Raw genomic sequence first — 19,274 nt, forward strand, 5'->3', positions numbered from 1 at the left:
TCTTGCTTCATAGTCCAACTGGAACACTTTTAGGAGTTCTCGTAACATAATGTTCCAGAAGCACTCATAAGGGAATCCCTGACCACAGATGAACTGCTGTTCTTTGTTAAACGAAAATGGGGCGCTCACTTGGCTGAGGTGGTTTTGTGCACATAGCACATTGTTTACTTAAATTGAACATAGTGGTGAAAACCCCATGTGTCCTTTTCTTTGCACAACCCACAGTGTGTCGAAAGAAAGGAAGAGAGAGAGAGAGAGAGAGATGGAATTGTTAGGTTCTGTTTATTCTTCAGATATTGCAGGGTCATTCCTTGGTCGTGTTTGAGACGCATCTTCAGTCCCCTTCTCTGTAAATACATTGTCAGTCACACATTTACATTTTTTTACGGAGCCATTAAAGAGACGTGCAAAAAAAAAAAAGAATATTCTAAGTTTCTGGTGAGCACAAGAAACGTATCTAATGCACACCTTGTGAGGGAGAATGGGAGTGTTTTGTTTGGCACTTGGTTGGCTATGTCGCCGCTGACGCTGAAGTGGAGCGTTGCTCACCGCCCTCTTTGCTATTCTCATCCCAGTTAGGTGGAGAGCACAGGGAAATTCTGAGCCTCTGTTTCACACTTCCTGCTCTGCCCTGTGAGTCTTCCTCTGTGACACACACATGTGCGGCAGGCAGGCTGTTGGATGCCTCACTCAATGTGCTGGCAAGTCTGAGTCTTAGCAAGACAAAGTGTTTCACATGGACTGCCGTACTGTGGGTGTTTGTTTGTGTGTTGCTGTGCGTGTCGCTGTGTGTGACTGTATTCAGAAGTGTTTCTGGAGGAAGAGCTGCGATATACAGGAAAGCCATGTGAAGAAGGAGGAAGCGTGTCTGCCCCGTCCGGAACGTTAGCTTTGCTTTATTTGAGTTGGAACTGGACGCACAATGGGCTATTGACAAAATATTGTTTGGTAAAAAAATAATAATAATAATAATGTGTGCTCCCTATACCCACATAAACCACCAGTGTTTGAAAGAGCAGCCTGTAGCTCCTGTAACTCATCTGGTGAAAGAGTATACTGTAGGAGTGAGAACCAGAGGGGCGAAAGTGAGATTTTTGACAAAATTGAGATTTATGTATCAAATCAAAGCTCTTCATCAGCTCTGTCAAACGCACAAAATCATTTAAAAAGTAATTTTAGAGTTATTAGTGAAAAAACACACTGAACCAATTGGTGTTGTTTTTGCCCTCCTGGAAAGTTGGTGAAATCACTTACGCCCCTCTGGTTCTAAGCCCTCATCATGGCAAATGTGTTGGCAAATGTCAATCCATGGTTGCACACATATAGGTGAAATATTGTAAGCACCTCTATGTATGGTTAGATGTTGCATTTGAATATAAATATATAACTCTTGAAGAGAATACTAGTCACTGTTAAAGGTGATGGTCCTAGTCCATCTCAGCGGACTAAACTATGCCAGTGAACAGTGACCAGACGGTGTCCAAAATGTCATAGGAGGCTTCCACTAGTTACTTTAGGGAAGCGATGTATGATTGTAGCTCATCCTACAGCTTCTCACAGTAACCCCCGTGTTCTCTGTTCACCTCTCCACCCTGTCCCTGCTGTGCCAGGGAATGGGGAAAACAAAAGCTCTCTCACCCATAGGAAAACAATGCAAATTCCTGACATTCCAAGACACTTCCTCTCTATAGCTGCATTCTCTCTGGGTTCCTTTCTTCCTCTCTAGCTGCGTCTCCTTTTGTGTGCAGGACTTCCCCTCAAGGAGAATAAATCAAACATTTCCCATAACTAGACAAATAACACCATAACAAATGTTCTGTATTCTGTATGGGACGGTGTATATGTGTGCAGTAAATGTTGTTTTCTTTTGTTGGAATGTTTGCAGCTTTGTTCACTCGAATGCGTTTACATAATTTTCCTGTACATATGTGTTTTTTATATTTCACCTGTACACATGCAAGTTCAACTTTATGTTATGAAATCTGGTGGCTTTTCTCACAACTCGGACATGCTTGGTACAGAACGACTATTGGATAGTTTAAAGGTGAGGTCAGTGATCGTATGCAATTTCAAGCCCATAATATTTTCTGTCACATTCAGCAAACATGTCCTCATGATCCACTAGCTCAACCGGCTCTCTGTAGGCAGCTCAGGCTCTGAAAACTGGAAACAAACAAAGTGGGGGCAGCCTGTCCCCCAAACAAAAACAACACACTGTGTGGAGTTTCTCTGGGAATACAGAAGGGAGGGGTGAGCTACCTCTCTGGTGTGTTTTGTTTATCCCCTGATTAGAATATATTGTTTGTTGCTTCGGACAAAAACGTCTGCTAAGAAATTTAAATATAAACATAAACGTTATGCGCAATCGCTGACTGCACCTTAAAAGAGTTAGGGATGGTTGCTTTGGAAGCAAATGAGCTACATGACTCAAGTAGTTTGAGTGACAAAACTGACCATTGAAAGATTGTCGTCTTGACCATTTTTAGATTGTTAATTGATTTTGAGGTTGAAGTTTTGTCTGGAGAGAAACCTTTGAGAACACTGAGCTATCACTGTCCACTTAAAAGAAAGCTGGAGATTAAGAGGGCGGGGGGTGATAACAGAGACACAACAAGGCATTGTGCTGCTGCAGAGGACCGTGCATCAGGCGGGATTTGTCTGGCCAGCTCAAGGGTCTGATGGACCACAGCCACTGTGCTGATTGACTGGAATGCAGCCGTGCGGCTGTTTATGGGAAACAGGCAACCCAAAACAAACAGATTGCTTGATTGTGGCTCGAAACATAATGGTGTGTGTATGTTTGTATGTGTTATGTGTATGTGATTGGAGGATATGGTGTTGGAATGGGTATAGCTTGACAGGTGACCATACTTCCCTTCTCTTACATTTTTCCTGCAAATATTTGCACATACACATCCATGTATACATACATACTCACAGGTTTTGGGAGACTGTTTTTTTCTATCGTAAGCATCAGACCAGTCTGGTTATATCTTTGTTTTTATTTAGACATTCTCAAATTGGTTGTTTCATCATTTAACCATCCACTCCATTTGTGACAGAGACTTATCTTAAATTTGCAGTCATTATTTAGTCTGTATTTCAAACTACTGTTTGTTTTGCCTGATGGTATCTCCGAAAGACAGCTGAGGAGAGTACCGCAGAAGTCCAGTGGTTTGTGATGTGCTGGTGCGTCACATGTTTGGGCAGTTTTAAAAGCATCCTAAAGGGCCTCATTACAGAGGTCACAAGAGACCTGGAGAACATGTGATCAGCATCAAGTCCTCAAAACCTTCTAATCAGTTATTGCATAGTCCACACACACTCTTTGAGGCATCCTTTTGAGTGACCCCCCCTCCATTTACATATGTCGTGTGTATGTTGTGTGTAGAGAGTGGCAAGTTCGATCATTGCTATTTGTAAAAAACAATTAATAAGAAAAATGTGCGTGTGGTTGTCGCTGTAGGGTGGCCTCGTGTCAGGGACAGGAAATCGAATGCTATTTTGCCATTGATCACCATAGTATGGCACAGTAGGATTCCTTATAATGTGGTACAGGAAGGATGAGAGCCTATATGGTTTTCCATCTGAACAAAAGTGTGTGGACTATGGGAAAACTGCTAGGCGGTTGTACACTGCCATAAATTACAGGGTTTGTTTTGAATAGACTACCATTTTGCTGAATTTGTATTCAGTGGTCCACATGGCAAAATTGGCGCTGTCTGACTGTTTATATTTTTACAAAATTTGCATGCTCGCACTGCTCGCACTGCAACAGAGTTGGTAAAAATATGGTGCCTGATCAATGAATAATCTGCAGATGTCTAATTGTAGGATGCTTAATATTGTACTACTGTACGCTCGATGGTGTTTTATGCCCCTAACGTTGTCTTCCAGGCAGCGCTGCCACCGTCGACTTAAAGGCACCTTATCCTAAACCTAACCCTAAACTTAACCCATGCCTAACCATAGCGCCTTCCAGGCAGCGCTGCGTTGGGGGCATAAAACACCAAGAAAAACTACTGTACACTATACAAGGTTTCCTGAAAGGTTTTTTTTCTGCCCCCGTCACGTTACTGCCTGCTCTAGGGACATCGAAGTTCATGTTCAAGCTGGGGTCTGTAGAGTACCTTGAGAAATGTCCTTACATTATGGTGTTAAATAAATAAGTAAATAAAACGGAATTGAAATTTAATTGGATTCTCTTACACACTGAATGGAGTTGGAATCTGTACAGTCAGTTTAATCTTGATGCACTGTCAACACAACATACTGTATATAGAATATGAAAATGTTTATTTCCATAACAAAATGTACACCACCAAAACTCACTTTTCATCTGCTATTTATTTTCCACTGCCAATCCACATACCCTGGGTCAAACTTGATGGGTGTTTAAGAGAGAGGCAGGAAGTGCCCCTTTGCATTTTTTTATTCTCTTTGTTCAAACAATAATAAGAACGAACTCAGGGTATTATTTTAGCAGCAGCTTGTGTCTTTATCTCATACAAACAGTTTCCTCTCCATCTGAGCTCCACTTCCTGTCTCTCTAATGGCATCACAGAGAGAGAGAGAGAGAGAGAGAGAGAGAGAGAGAGAGAGAGAGAGAGAGAGAGAGAGAGAGAGAGAGAGAGAGAAAGAGAGAGAGAAAGAGAGATGTAAAGGGGTGGGAGGTAGAGACCTTAGTGTTTGGTCTCTGAAATAAGTAGACTGGGGGTGGTTGGGGGGGCTTGTAGGTTAATTTGCTGGTTCATTTTAGAGAGATGACAGTTAGTCTCAGCTGCGGTAACCAAGCTCAGCTGCTCTGTATGTATTCCTGCTCAAGGCTTTAACAGCATGTACTGTCAAATACAGGGCTTGTGCCTAAAAAACTGACCAAGAAAGTGATTGAATTCACCTCTGAGCCTGATTAGGAATTATCCAGAATTCATATATCTCTTGAAGATAAGCAACAGATTTGGATATCTACTGACTTGAATTGGGAATTGGCAGATGGATTTTTTTCTGAAGCAGAGCTCATGCGATCACTTGGCTCAGTGCAGTGCATGACAGGAGAAGCATGAATCCCTGTGAGTAGGTGCTCTTTGCGTTGGACTCTGCTGCTAACGTTTAACATTTCTTTATCCTTTTCCTCCACTTTTGTCTCATGGAGATGTTTTAAGATAAACAATTCCATTTAGCCTGGGTAGTGGAAATGAAGAGAAAGTTAAAGAGAGAAACTATCAAAAGGAGACATCTCTATTGACATGCTTACTTGCTTATAATGTATCATTCAGGTAGTCTTTTGAACTCAATAACAATGTTTACAGTTTGACAACTTTTAATATAATATCTGTGGGATTATTGATGATTAGTCTATTTCCTTGGTGTGCTTTTGAACAGTGATATTCATCAGCTTTTCTGCTGCTAAACAGTCCTCTTGTATGCAGTGTCTTCCCAGGTGAACCAGAAACCCTTAGAAGCATAACTGAGACCACATAAGTCTAAATAAATAAATAGAGTTATACCTATATAAAAAAAATACAGTTTAAGTATAGCTATGCTAAACTCTTCCCTATACTTTACACCTTTGAGAATGTAGATCTGTTAACTTTGTGTGTTGAAGCAAATGCTGGTTATATTTCGGTTATTTCTTTTTTTGTGGTCTAATCATTAGATTTTTCAGCAGTGAATTGCAGTACTGGCATTTACAAACGTATGGGTTATGGCTGGGTCTAGATTGTGATCTATGTTTTTGTTACACCATTCAAGAAAGAGGTGTTGCACCTGTTGCACATTCTGATTAACTATCAGCAACCATTATGTTTGTTCTGAGTTTTTATGAGACTGTTTGATTGGTTTTCAGTTGCGCTCATGTTGTTTTAACCTTGTTCTTGATTGTTGTCGTTTCCATGAACTCTTATGTGTGTGTGTGTGTGTGCGTGTGTGTGCGTGTGTGTGCGTGTGTGTGTGTGTGTGTGTGTGTGTGTGTTTGTGCGTGTGTGTTTGTTTGTGCGTGATCGCAGACGCAGTGTGCCTTGCCGTAGGCCCCACTCGTGGCATCTGGCCAAGCAGGCAGAGCCCCTGAGTGTGACTGGCACTTCCACTAGCCCTTCGGACATGCAGCTCCACCCTGCCCACTTCCCCACACTTTGGCATTCCAGCAACAATAATAGGTGGGTAAAACAAACACACACACAGTCGCCCTACGGGAAAACATTTGGCAGTGGACTGACATTAGCCATGGCCTGAGCCCACAAGAAGTAGGAGGACGTGAAAGAGGCAGCCTTGTCGGATCGTGGTGGCTACCATTTTTCCACATGCACCACATCATTGTGTTTGTGGTGTTTCCATAATGAAACAATCAGCAGGAAGCCCATGACCTCACATCCAATATCAACATTGTAGTCTGAGGACACTGTTGTTATTTTCAGACATTGATTCATGCATTCTTTGTTAGATCACCAGCAAAATGAGCAGAAAAACACAAAAAGGTTAGCGATTTTAGAAGCGTCCGAACTTTTGGATTTATTTGATTGGAGGAAAACGTTTTTTCTGAAAGGAAAAAGGAAGGAAAGGCAATCTGTCTGTCCGTCTGCTTGTATTACTCTGGCATGAGAAAGTAAAGAAAGAAAAAGGATGGAACCAGGCACATCTTAGCCCCCTGTTTTGGGACAATGCCAAAAAATACAATGGAAACATAGTATAATGTACAGACAGCACAGCCACAGTGGATAATGACACTTAAGAGTTCAATTGCTAAGCATGGGAACCAAGAGTACCACACCACAGTTACAGCCGATTTGATTCTGATATACATACCATCATTTTTATATTTGGAACAAAGCAGTGGTATAGTCTAGTTAGCTGTAGTGGGTATACTGTGATGCAGTCTAGTTAGCTGTAGTGGGTATACTGTGATGCAGTCTAGTTAGCTGTAGTGGGTATACTGTGATGCAGTCTAGTTAGCTGTAGTGGGTATACTGTGATGCAGTCTAGTTAGCTGTAGTGGGTATACTGTGATGCAGTCTAGTTAGCTGTAATGGGTATACTGTGATGCAGTCTAGTTAGCTGTAGTGGGTATACTGTGATGCAGTCTAGTTAGCTGTAGTGGGTATACTGTGATCAACCCAAAATGTTAATACTTATCCTTACCCAAGTGGGTATACTGAGATGGTGATGCTTTTGAGGTGGGTATACTGTGTAGTCCTGCATATCACGTAGACTACACCACTGCAACAATGGAACTGATAACTTATTGTCTGGTGGTGAATTAGAGACCATCTGGAACTGCCAAACCCAGGAGATTACAAATTGGTCTGCTCATTGATATTTTCCTAAAAGTCCCCTTATCCAAAAGACAAGGTCCATTGTCAAGTAGTTTGTCTGTAGATGTTAACTTTTAACTGAAACCTTTAAGTGTCCAGTGACTCAGTGTTGTACTGTAGATTCCATTACAGAGTTTACCTGTAACTAAATATCTGATGCCCATAAAAGGCTGTCCTAACAGGCTGTCTCACCTCCAGTGGAATGCATTCACATGGGTCATGTCCTGTGATGGTCAGAGTCGAGGGCTGGGTAGAGAATTTCGGCGATTTCCCATGTGGAAGACCTCATTTCCTCTCTTCCTGGTCCGAGCCTTTGAACAGATACACTGTCGGAATGGCTTATGAGAACTTTCCATAAAGCTTTCATACAATATTATTATGTATTATTATTATTATTATTGTTATTATATATCTGAATTCTGTGTCTTTTTAGTAATATCTTGACATGTCACTGTTGTGTTGTAGTGTGATGATTTTAGCATGATGCAGAGAATCTGTTTTGTGGAACCATTTACACATTTGAAAGCCACAGCTTTTTTTCTTGGTGCATCTCTTTCTCTCTTGTCTACAGTGATCTGTCTATGCAGTGGAGGCCTCTCTCACGACACCACAGCAATTCAGGGGGCAGCATGGAGAGTCTCGAGACCCCGCCCCCACCCAGCCAGAGTTACTTTGATAGCCAACTGTCACCGGTCGACCCAGCTATTTTCAACAACAAGAGAGATTCCGCCTACAGTTCCTTTTCTGCCAGTTCTAACACTTCAGACTATACAGTGTCCCTGAGACCTGACGTTTCCAGCTCAATGGACAATATCCTGCAGGGCCTGGGTCCAGGCCGCTCAGAGCTGCGACCACCCTCCTCGGCCAGTGGTCCAGGAGACCTGCAGGAAGAACCTGGAAGTCTCAAATCGAGGTTGGCCTTTCTCAGGCCTGAGGCAAAGACCAGGCCTTCGTCGTACAGCTACGAGGACGAGCACAGAGGACCCCCACAGCCCCCGGCAAGAAAGGACAGCTTCAGGGCCACCAGAGCCCGGCCAGGGGTATTAGACAAACGCTGCACGTCTGCCCCCGTGGGTATTCCTACCCCACCTAGCTGCCTGGTGGAGGATCAGCAGCGAAGACACACAATTTCTGAGGAAGGAAATGGTTTTGAAAATGGAAAAATAGGAAGATGGAAGGATTCTAAAGGTAGCAGTTTAGAACCATACTACATCATCACCTCAGACACAGAACCTTGTGCACACCGGGGTCAGGGTGAAGAAAGCAAGAACAACTTCCAACAGAATCACCTTCAAAATCTGCAGAAGGGAGCACCCAGTCCAATGCCCCAATTAACAGAGAGCCTAACGGCAGAAAGTGTCACTGAAAACCCCCTAGATGTCCAGTTTAAGCCAGAGAACAATCATTTATTTGGCTCTCACCAATACAGTCCCACTGAGAATCCGCCAGCTCCCCAGGTCCAACTGCTTGAGTTCTGTGACAATCAAAGTGACGGGCCTTTGTTGGACCGTAGCAGATGGTCACAGCCACTCTCGCCACCACCAGTGGAGCAGGGAGACCCTAGTAGCCCAGATTCCATATCTACAAACAAGTGGAGTGGAAGCAGGTGTTCCACACCAGGGTCTAGTGATGTCCCCAGGTGGGTGAAGCCAAGTGTAGACACAGAAGTCCTGAATGCATCAGTTCCCCCGCAGCACATCTGGGGCCGCTCCGTAAGTGTACCAGGTGAACAGGTGAATGGATTCCCCAGCTCTGCGAGATCAGCGTCATCCTACTCACCTGCGTTAGAACAGCAATTTCAGCCTATTAGTTCCGCTGTCAGTATGGATGCCATGCTGGAAGAATGCCACGAAAACAAGGATAGAGGAAAACGAGATGAAGTCGAAGAAATCCTGAAGCCATATCAGAAGTCCAGTGCCGCGAGGCAATTGCGGTCGTCAAAGTCGCGCCGTCGCAACGAGCGCTTTGCTACCAACCTCCGCAATGAGATCCAACGCAAGAAGGCGGAGCTGCAGAAGAGCCGAAGCCCTGTTGGGTTGTTGGATTGTGGAGAGACCGTAAAGGAGGAGGAGAGCAGTGATTTCCTGGTAGAGAGAGAAGAAACCCTCAAGAGAGGAGACATTCTGATACCATCATCAGAGAGACAGCCATCAGATTATCCGGGTAACCCTCATGTGAGCCACTCGGGACATGAGGAGTTCCCTTCTTCAGAGCAGCTCAGCAAACAACTAGTCTCAACCTCCAGCCTTCCCACTGCCATCCCCCACCAGCCGTTAGTGTCTCCCCCTCGTGACCAAAGACCTTCAGGGCTTGACGCAGCCTGCATTGTTGAGCACCTGCCCCCTAAATTGGATTATGGGAGGAAGGCGGAGGAGGAGGTGACCGGTGCCAGTAAGGCCCGGCGTTGGCGTTGGGCCCCAGGGAGCAAGCTCCAGCCTGAGACGGATCTGGCTGAAAAGAGACGGGTTAAGGGGGAAGTGCCGTCACCCCCAAGCCATAGCGCGGCACCTCCGAGAACAAACCCACCCCCTATTAGCCGCTCATCCAGCCGAACAGTTGAGAGTGACATCCTCCCGTTCGCTGACCGCAGGAAGTTTTTTGAGGAGACTAGCCGCAATCTAAGTCATTCCGTCTCAAATCTCTCAAGGATGAACATGCCGCCGCAAAGAACAGAGAGGCAGTGGTGTCAGCCCCATACGTCTTCTCTGGATCCAGCTAGACCGTCATCTCAGCTAGCCTTCAGAAGGTTCTCCTACCAGGGAGGCCTCCAACAGGATGGGCTTTATAGACCAACTGGGGAGAACCGAATGGATAACAGAAGGCAATTTGTAAACGAAAGCCAAGAGAGGAATAGAGGAAGAGATAGAGCATGTGATAGTGTCGAGGAAAATGATCTGGAGAAACTGAGGGAGGCTGCCAGAGAGAAGGTGAGGGAGTTGGAGAAGTTGAGAGAGATGGAAAGAGAGATGGAGCTAGAACAAGAAAGAAAAAGAGAAAAAGAGATTCAATCAGAGCTTCTGCAGAGGGAATGGGCGATGGAAAGAGACCTTGTCAGTAAAATAGACCGTTTACAGCTGACTGACAAACACCCAGAGCACATAAACACATACAACGAAGAGAAGTGGGAAATGGAAGGTGAATCTCCGTGGCGTGACCACGGTTTTTACGGTGACTCTGCAGCAAAACCTGTGATTCAGGACTACCGCCACAGACCACACCATAGTCAGTCCCTGCAACCATCCCACTGTTATCAAACCAATGGCCATGCAGATTCTGATAACATTTGCTCTGCCTTTAACCCAGTGGGTGTTCCAGTTCACTCAAACACCCAGAGTACACCACCTCAATACACCCAGACTACACCGCCTCAAAACACCCAGACTACACCGCCTCAATACACCCAGACTACACCACCTCAATACACCCAGAGTACACCGCCTCAATACACCCTGAGAAGCTACACCCCCCCAGAGGTGAGGATATATTTCTGTCTGTTTATCTATCTATTTATCTTTCTATTTACCGGTATTTATCTTTCTATCTATCCATCTATCTATCTATCTATCTATCTCTCTACCTACCTATATTATAAATGTGTTTTGTATATTTACAACAAATGCCGTAGTAAGTAATTAAGTTGAATGCATTGTTGCTTGAGAAATTAGCAAAAATATCAAAACATGTAATGCAATCTTGCCATGGATCCTGGATCTGCAACAAAGTTCAGTAGGTTCATCCCTAGACAATGCTCCATCCCTCCACCAAACTGAAAGTCTCTAGAGATATTGGCTGTGTATCCAGGGATATGGTCATACCATGGCATGCATTGTCCTAGTTTTAGAATATTTTATGACAAATTCTTTGCCTTCGATATCCTGTTGACCTGGATTTTCTGATTTCACGACTCTCAGGCTACCAGTCAATCTTTTAGAATTCGCTATGTCTTGCTGTGCAAGGTTTGTGGTTGAATAACGTGTTAAATTTCTTCTACAGGCATATCCTGTTAGTGAGCGGGAACAAACAAAACTAAACAGGAAGTTCAGCTTGACTGAGAGGTGAGGTCATGTCCTGTTATTAATGTCCTAGCAGAGTTAACCGAGCTTGACCTCTTCTAAATATTGCGTGAGAAGGCATTCAGGGCATTTGCTAATTACCATAAAAATTCCTCCCTTGTAATCATAGCTAAATATTTATTGCCTCCCAGGGGATAGAGGACATATTTTTGTGTGGGATAGAATGAGAGGGGACACAGTTTGTATAGCATGCTAGAACAAGACAATGGAAAGGGGATAGACATGCACTGTATTCACTCAGGTATTTCCTTTCTCAGGGACTACGCACAGTGCAGGCAGGACAGGCTTGCAAATGGTGTTGTTTACCAGGGGTACCATGGGCAAAGGAGGAACAGGGTTCCTGTTAGCAGCCAGTCCGATTGTTTTTTTTCTTCACCGCTTCGCAGTCGTGCGATGTCTGAAAACAACCTCAGCGTGGATCAGTGGTCCTCTTATAGGGGAGGAATGTCCAAATCGCCTGTCTTAAAAGAGGAGGAAGGCAGAGCTTTCTTAACTCTACCCAAACAGAAAGCTTCGCCCCCACCTCGCCCTCCTCCTCCAAAATGGGACCAGTTCTATCGACGGAGGGCTTCCCACCACAGTCTCTTCCCATCGTCCACTCCGCCCCTGTCCTCAACCCTGCACTCCCAGCCAAAGGTCAGCCCCTCCTCACACCTGAGCGCTCCTGAGGTGACCAGACAACGGGCGTACAGTTTGCCGCCAAGGGAAGGTCCAGTCAGCTGCCATCCCTGTCAGGAGCGTCCACCTCCAGCCCCGTTCAGCAACAACCACTCACAAAGAGCCTTCAGACCAGTGGTCCCGGCCCCGAAGGAGAAAATCACACCGTTTATTCCACCTGAGCAGTGCACCCGGTAAAGGCTGACATATACACAACATAATCTCAACATAATCTCAATGTATCCATATCCAACTTACTATATACACAACATAATCTTAACGTATCCATATCCATATCCATACTGTATACACAACATAATCTCTCACACAGCCATGTTAAACTTTACAACTCATACATTCCCAAAACACAGCATTCAACTAAGTTACATTTGAAATAAATGTTAGATGTTTTATTTAGTAATAAACCACAAAACTTTACTTATCATATACAAACAAAATTTTTATTCTACCAAGCCAAAGGAAAATGGTATGGTTAGAGTGTTGCTGCTTAGTTGTCACATTGTGATGTTCATTCATTTACATTAACTACTTTCACCAGATTATTTGATGCTGGAACGCAGGAAGATCAAAGTCCGCCGACAGTCCTGAAGCCTGTATCTTGGAAACACAGGGGAACTGCAGAGTGGGACTGCAGCGCAACACAGGAACACTTCAGCAGGGACAGCAGTCCAGGACTGCCACCTGGTGCATCAATACATAAGGACAATAACACCTATGAAAGGGAGCTTACGCCAGAGTCTTACCTCACTATGGACCACCTGTTGCCCCAGCAACAGCAGCATCAGCATCATCAACAGAGAAGAGGGTCTGGTACCCCACAGCTATGCTACAGGCAGCAGGAGCCCCCCAAAACATGCACTGAGCCTGCTAGACAGGAACCAGATGCCCCCATTGAGACAGACATCGATGAACTGTCTGAAGGGGAGACTCTGGAGGACTGTAAAAAGCCAGAGCTCCAGGGGGAGATGCAATGCTTTGCATGCCCCATAACTGTGCTGGAGACAGACGTGGATGCACTTACACAGACGGAGGCCCCAGAGGTAGAGGCGAGGATGGGTCCAAAGACATCTCCAGCGGAACACCTTCCTCTGGAGCGCAGTGGAGACACACTTGAGAGGTAGGTAGAGTGGGTAGGAAATTAGTTGTTCTAAAATTCCCTTCAAAAAGGTTTTGCGTTGGTCCTTGTCTATACGTAACTATAAGTTAAACAGTAATGTATCGGACCAGGGCCCGACATTAACTTTAAAATGTGGTCACCAGCTTGGCAACCAGGTATAAGCTTGTGCGAAATCCAACCATCCAACCATCGTCACCATCGTCATTCATTTTAAGTTGTGAGTGTTAATAAACTATTAGCCAGGCAGTCGTTAATGCCGAGCCCTGCAGATGCATAAAAAAGTGTGTGGAATGCCTGTCCTGTCTAATCCCTTATTACCCTCCCACACAACAGGTCATCTGGGCCCAGTTCAGATGGAATGCAGCCCCATGGCACCACATATTACAGAAAGTCTGCTGCTAATACCCAGCTATTCAACCAAATGAACACATCCCTGAACATGAGCAACATTGAAGATGAGGAGCTCAACTACAAAGTAAGAATATATATTATAGGAGCATTGACATTCCATGCCAAGTCAAAATCTACAGAATTCCCATAAATATATATATATATATATATATATGCACAGGCATAATTTCAGGGTTCAATGGCAAACAAAATTTTGAGTGTTTACATACCGTACATATTTACATTAACATAACAAGACTTGGGGGTGTTCCTGATTAGCAGTGATTAGAATCATAATCTGGTGCCAGGATGTTGGCTGCTCATCAGGGCAACAAGGGCTGTGCCGTCAGTCCAAACTGACAGAAGTGCCACTATGGTTATGAATATGGTTACAGGTATATTATTTAGCAGACAATTTTATCCAATGCAAGATACGGTGTATCAATCAACTATCTTATACTATGTAGTCAGTTGCAGAGAATTTCTGCATTGCTAAAGATAGTAGTATGTATGTATGTATGAAAAATACTATGCCCACAACAACCTTATCCAATGTCCAAAAAGTGTGTTCTCGCCTAGAGAACACAGAAAAAAGTCAACTTCTATTTTAGTTCTCCCATATTATAGTTAATTTTAAAACAAAGTAGCTAGATTTGGTCATGATGAGGCAGAGGCATCTGAATAAAGGCTCCAAAAGCCAAATTTATTGTTTAAAAATGACAGCTGATGTCAGTTTTGTGATTTCAGTGCTTCCACGATTTCGAATGGCAAAGTCTCATACATTCATGTGTAGTGAGATATTGAAGGTGATGCACTGATTTCCTGTTTTATTAAACTCTTGACAACTCTCCAACTCTTCTCCAACTCTTGACACTAAAACACCCTCAAGATATTTTTTTAGAGAATGGTTCCAAAGACTAAAAACAAGATGATCTTATGAGTTGTGCATGATCCCTAGATCTTGCTCTTGGCTGTTAAGGGAAATATGCTTGAACTTTCATGATATTTTGACATTCTCCGTTCTCCTGGGTGGCTTTGCTCATAGCAAAAAGGTTGGGCATTTTCATTGCATGTATGTGCTGAGAAACTTATTTGAAAATGGAGGTCTTAAATTATGCATCAATGCTATCATCACACTTGTATGGTAAAGTGTTGTGGAGCCCTTAATTAAGATTCAAAATCAAATTGATTTCATCCTTTTGTATCGTTAACTGAAAAAGTGAACGTCTCTGTTCACATAATTTTTTGGGGTCATATAGTCTTATTAATGAATATACTCAGGGTCAAAACGCTGGCCTTCATTAAAGTCATAATTTAACACTCACTTCCAATTAGGGTCTTTGGCACAAACCTGTCTGCCCTTTCAGCTTAGCCTGGAATCTTCCATAGCAATAGCCATCCTGCTGGAGGTTCTATTAGCCTTGTAACCTTTGTGTCCATGTGATGTTCAAACCCTTAGCGCTAACTTTCTGTTATTTTTAAATATCTTTTGCTATTAAATAATGTAAAATACATTGTATTATCTGTTTTGTTTTTTTGCGATCAAATGTTAATTATTAAACTAAATGACCAAATCACAAATTTGCTAAATCGAATTGGTATCAAAAGAATACATTCACTTACTGAAAGTCATTAGTATCTAACTAGAATACCTTGTACTATTTGTTAATATTATTTCTCTGTGTGCTGGTTGTTTTGCAGCGACAGCTGATGGAGAGTTTGCGTAAGAAGTTAAGTGTGCTGCTGGAGGCACAGCGAGGCTTGCAGGAGGACGTCCGAGCCAACGTCCAGCTGGGAGAGGAGATCGAGGCTCTGGTGATGACCGTTTGCAAGCCCAACGAGGTGGACAAGTTCCGTATGTTCATCGGTGATCTGGAGAAGGTGGTGAGCCTGCGACTGTCACTCTCAGGCAGGCTACTGCGCGTGGAGAGTGCCCTAGACTGCCTCGGTGTGGAGACAGGCCACCACGAGAGGGTAAGATGGAAAAGACATACAGTATATATTTGTTTGCAAATATTGCCGTACATGAATAGGCGCGTCCCCAAAACACTGTACGTGGCACACAGTTGCCTTTTATATGAGTTATCTGTAAGGTGTGCACCCAGAGATACTAAATGTTATAACCAAAGACAGTTAGTGAGATTTTCCCTCTTTCTTCTAGTCAAGTCAAGTCAAGTCAAGTCTGAATGCGCTATATAAATAAACTTGACTTGACTTGACTCTTTCTTCTACAAATATAATCAAAGCATTCTCACTGTATGTTGCACATGGATAATCAATGCATTCCTCCTTGCTGCTGTGCTGCATGTTGCTCACCTGGATATTTTGGTCCACAGCTCCCCCTACTGGAGAAAAAGCAGCAACTGCTGCTGCAGCTGGGAGAAGCCCAGGAGCTGAAGGAGCACGTGGACCGACGGGAAGAGGCAGTAGGGCGCGTGCTGGGCGGCTGCCTCACCCCGGAGCAACTGCGCGACTACAAACACTTTGTGAAGATGAAGGCCGCCCTCCTGGTGGAGCAGAGGCAGCTGGACGACAAGATCCGTCTGGGAGAGGAACAGCTCCGGGGCCTGAGGGAGAGTCTGGGCTCCGGGGGAGTGCTGGACTATGGGCATTAGTTGAGGTTAAGACAGTGGTCAGGTCAGAGGTCAAAGGTCAAAGGTCAGGTAGGACAGGATGCAGGAGACATCCGCAGGTTAATCAGAAAGGTGTGAAATGAAGAGTGCTTAGCTCCTCAAGGACACTATATGTTATCCTTTCACATTTGCTTTTGCATTTTGTGCCTTTTTCCACAGGATTTGTTTGCAAATATTGCCGTACATGAATTACCGGTAAGCGCGTCCCAAGAACACTGTACTTGGCACACAGTAGTTGACTTATATGAGTTCTCTGTAAGGTGTGCACCCAGAGATACTAAATGTTATAACCAAAGACAATTAGTGAGATATAGTTTGGTTGTGTATGTCCTTCTGATCTAAATTGAAGGTGTCTTAATGCACTGCTATTTATTTATTTATAACTGTTGGCTGAGAAGCCATCAGAAACTTGTATGCTAAGAAATTATACAAGGCAAGTTTATTTATAGTGCATTTCATACACAGAGGAAATTCAATGTGCTTTGCAAATAAAAGCAAAGAACTAAGAGAGAACAAAGAAAACTGGCAACATCCTGAGCATCTATGATACCATCCAGAAGTTGGCTACCGAGCTGAACTGAGAACAGTGTTATAAGGAAGAATGTTCTGAATTTTCTGCACATTCACTACAAGCCCCTTAACAAAAGTAAACAGACAATGGCTGTTGGATCAAGTGCAAAAGGCCACTGCTGCTGTTTTATCACAATTATGAATTATGTAATTTGCTGTTTGAGCTGGTAAAAGAAACCCTTGCAGTGAGTTAGTCACTGTTTCTGAGATATTCTGTAGACAGTTTAAAAAAAAAAAAAAAAAAGATGTTGTTCACTGGTTCAATACAACATGTAGCATTCTTGCCATGTATGACCCATAACCACATCAGGATTACTACTCCCGTCAAACCCCATTGAGATTAATTCCATTTGTGGACTATCGGCGTTGGCCGACTTTGGACTAAACAAAGTCAACTGTTAAACAGCTAGAGTGGTGTTGTAAAAAAAAAAATGCTATCTGGTCCAACAGTCACTTTGTAAGATTAGAAGTTCCCAAATGTTTTAAATCAACAATAATGTCAAGAGTTTGTGGATTATTATATGGATAATTGTGCTTTGTAGTTTATTGTGTTATTGTTTTTTAATTGCTGGCAATTATTTAATTTTTGTGCAAATGTTATAGGATCAAACTTCATGACTAAAGAGGACCAGATTGAAACCGCACAGTCATGGATTGCAAAGACAAACTGGAGTCTGTTCTATGTAAGAAATCTCTCTACATAAGAGAGGCCAGAGACACTAACAAGCCATGGGCATCCTCATGTCACTCATAATTACTTTTGTCTGTATGATTGATGTGTCGCTGTTGTGGTCTTGGTTTGTCTCTAAATTGCTTATACATTCTTGAAATGCCTTTCCGCTCATCTGGAACTAGACTCAATTCTTTGCCTCGTTCATGAAAGCACCCTATACCCTGCTGTCATTGAAATGTCCAGGGGTGATTAAATGTAGTTTGAGACTTAGCCAAACCAAAGCCCTGCCATAACATTTTTGTCTGAATCATCCAGAACACTAACAGTTTCAATAACTGACCCATTCAGATGTCATTTTTATGGATACATTAAAACTATTGCTTAAGAAACTGAAGAGACTGAGATAGTTGCTGCTATATGCTCTGTTGTGTAATATTAGTCCAAAATTCAAAGGAAGGAATGGCCTTGATTTGTGTGTTGGTGTATGACCCTACAAGGTTTTTTATTATGTACATACTCTGTACCATTTGTTTGTATAATTACACTGTAACATCTCTTGTTAACAACTGGAAAATCTTGTTGATTGGACAACATTATGATTAATGCATGTGTGTCATTTTCTCCAGCAAGGAATATCTTTGTATCAATAAAAATCTAAATGTGTCCACAACAGTAACATTATTCAATTTTATTAAGTAATTAATCTTTCAGTACCATCTATATATATATATATGTATATATATATATATATATATATATATGCTGGAAAGCAAGTTTGCAGGTTTTATGCTCTGGAAAACGTGCATCTCCCAACTCTTTTAAGTGTCTGTTCCTTTCTTACTGGTGAACTCAAGTCAGAGATCGCAACACCTAGTAATGCTTTTGCTTAAAATATACAGCAATGCCATTAATTATATGAAGTGCAGCGGTGAAACTGGATGATACCATACTCATTAAACTCACTCATCTCAAGTTGTAGGCTTGCCTATAGCTTTTTCCATGTCTTTTTCAAGCGTTTACCATATCAGTCAAGGACTTTGAGGACATAATGTCAATATATTTCCTGTATGATCCAATATAAAGTTTTATCACACCCTTCATCTTTGTTGTCCATTGTAAAATGCTACCAGGATGAACCGCATATGAACACACACACACATTACATTACACACTGTGTGCTGAGTGTGTTTCACTAAATTACGGATTGGGATAAATGCAGAGACCAAATTTCCCTCACGGGATCAAAAGTATTATACTTATACTACAATACGAAGTGAGTTTGTGCTCTTTGTTACTTCTGTATGCCCTTGCAGTTTCCTCTAGAAAGTGGTCAGTATCACTGCCTCCAACAAGGTACATAAATATTGGAGTCAAGGATAACATTTGCACATTGAATCAGGTAAACCAAGTGCTTATTATATGCCATAGGCATATACTAGACCAAGCCCTCTCTACCAGGCCTGCAAGGGTTCAAAAGCAAAGGACACTGTTTTGAAGTATGCTCATCTATTGCCATACAGCACTGTGCTTATATTATTCCACTGGTCTCACAGACCTCCAGCCTCCAAAGGCAGGTTGTGACCTCTTAATACTTCCTCTGCTTTTAGCCTACATACCCTAAACCTGTGCTTCCAAAACATGGGCTGTGGGACATGCTGCACCTCTGTAAGAGTTAGTACACTCAAAGGATAGTATTTTAACATTTCAAAACACAAACACAATGGAAAAGCTTTGCCTTACAACCACAGACTTAGAGCCGCTGCACTGTACAGAGCAGCAACACACAGTGTAGCTTTGGCAGGGGTGCTGAGCGAGCAGCCCAGCCTGCTTGTG

The 19,274-nt window shown here is 43.0% G+C and overlaps 1 protein-coding gene across 2 annotated transcripts in view; it reads left to right on the plus strand.

The window, feature by feature from the left end:
• The window catches only part of shroom4 (shroom family member 4), a 29,685-nt gene extending 11,574 nt beyond the window's left edge, over positions 1–18,111 (plus strand). Inside the window, exons 1-9 of one of the 2 annotated variants that reach the window (XM_076289142.1) lie at positions 4,732–5,069; positions 6,006–6,155; positions 7,879–10,780; positions 11,301–11,362; positions 11,638–12,231; positions 12,597–13,175; positions 13,509–13,650; positions 15,267–15,539; positions 15,902–18,111. In XM_076289142.1, the coding sequence (XP_076145257.1) occupies positions 6,100–6,155; positions 7,879–10,780; positions 11,301–11,362; positions 11,638–12,231; positions 12,597–13,175; positions 13,509–13,650; positions 15,267–15,539; positions 15,902–16,180 (4,887 nt within the window). In that variant the 5' untranslated portion in view covers positions 4,732–5,069; positions 6,006–6,099 and the 3' untranslated portion in view covers positions 16,181–18,111. Of the gene's footprint in view, positions 1–4,731; positions 5,070–6,005; positions 6,156–7,878; positions 10,781–11,300; positions 11,363–11,637; positions 12,232–12,596; positions 13,176–13,508; positions 13,651–15,266; positions 15,540–15,901 lie in introns of those variants that run through there. The other variant, XM_076289141.1, reaches the window with a different exon arrangement.
• Positions 18,112–19,274: the final 1,163 nt, after the last annotated feature.

The sequence above is a fragment of the Alosa pseudoharengus genome, unplaced genomic scaffold (assembly GCF_046254945.1).
Source record: "Alosa pseudoharengus isolate Yale_2024_CS ecotype anadromous, Long Island Sound unplaced genomic scaffold, YU_APseudo_1.1 YU_APseudo_1.1_scf_17, whole genome shotgun sequence".
Taxonomy (NCBI): domain Eukaryota; kingdom Metazoa; phylum Chordata; class Actinopteri; order Clupeiformes; family Clupeidae; genus Alosa; species Alosa pseudoharengus.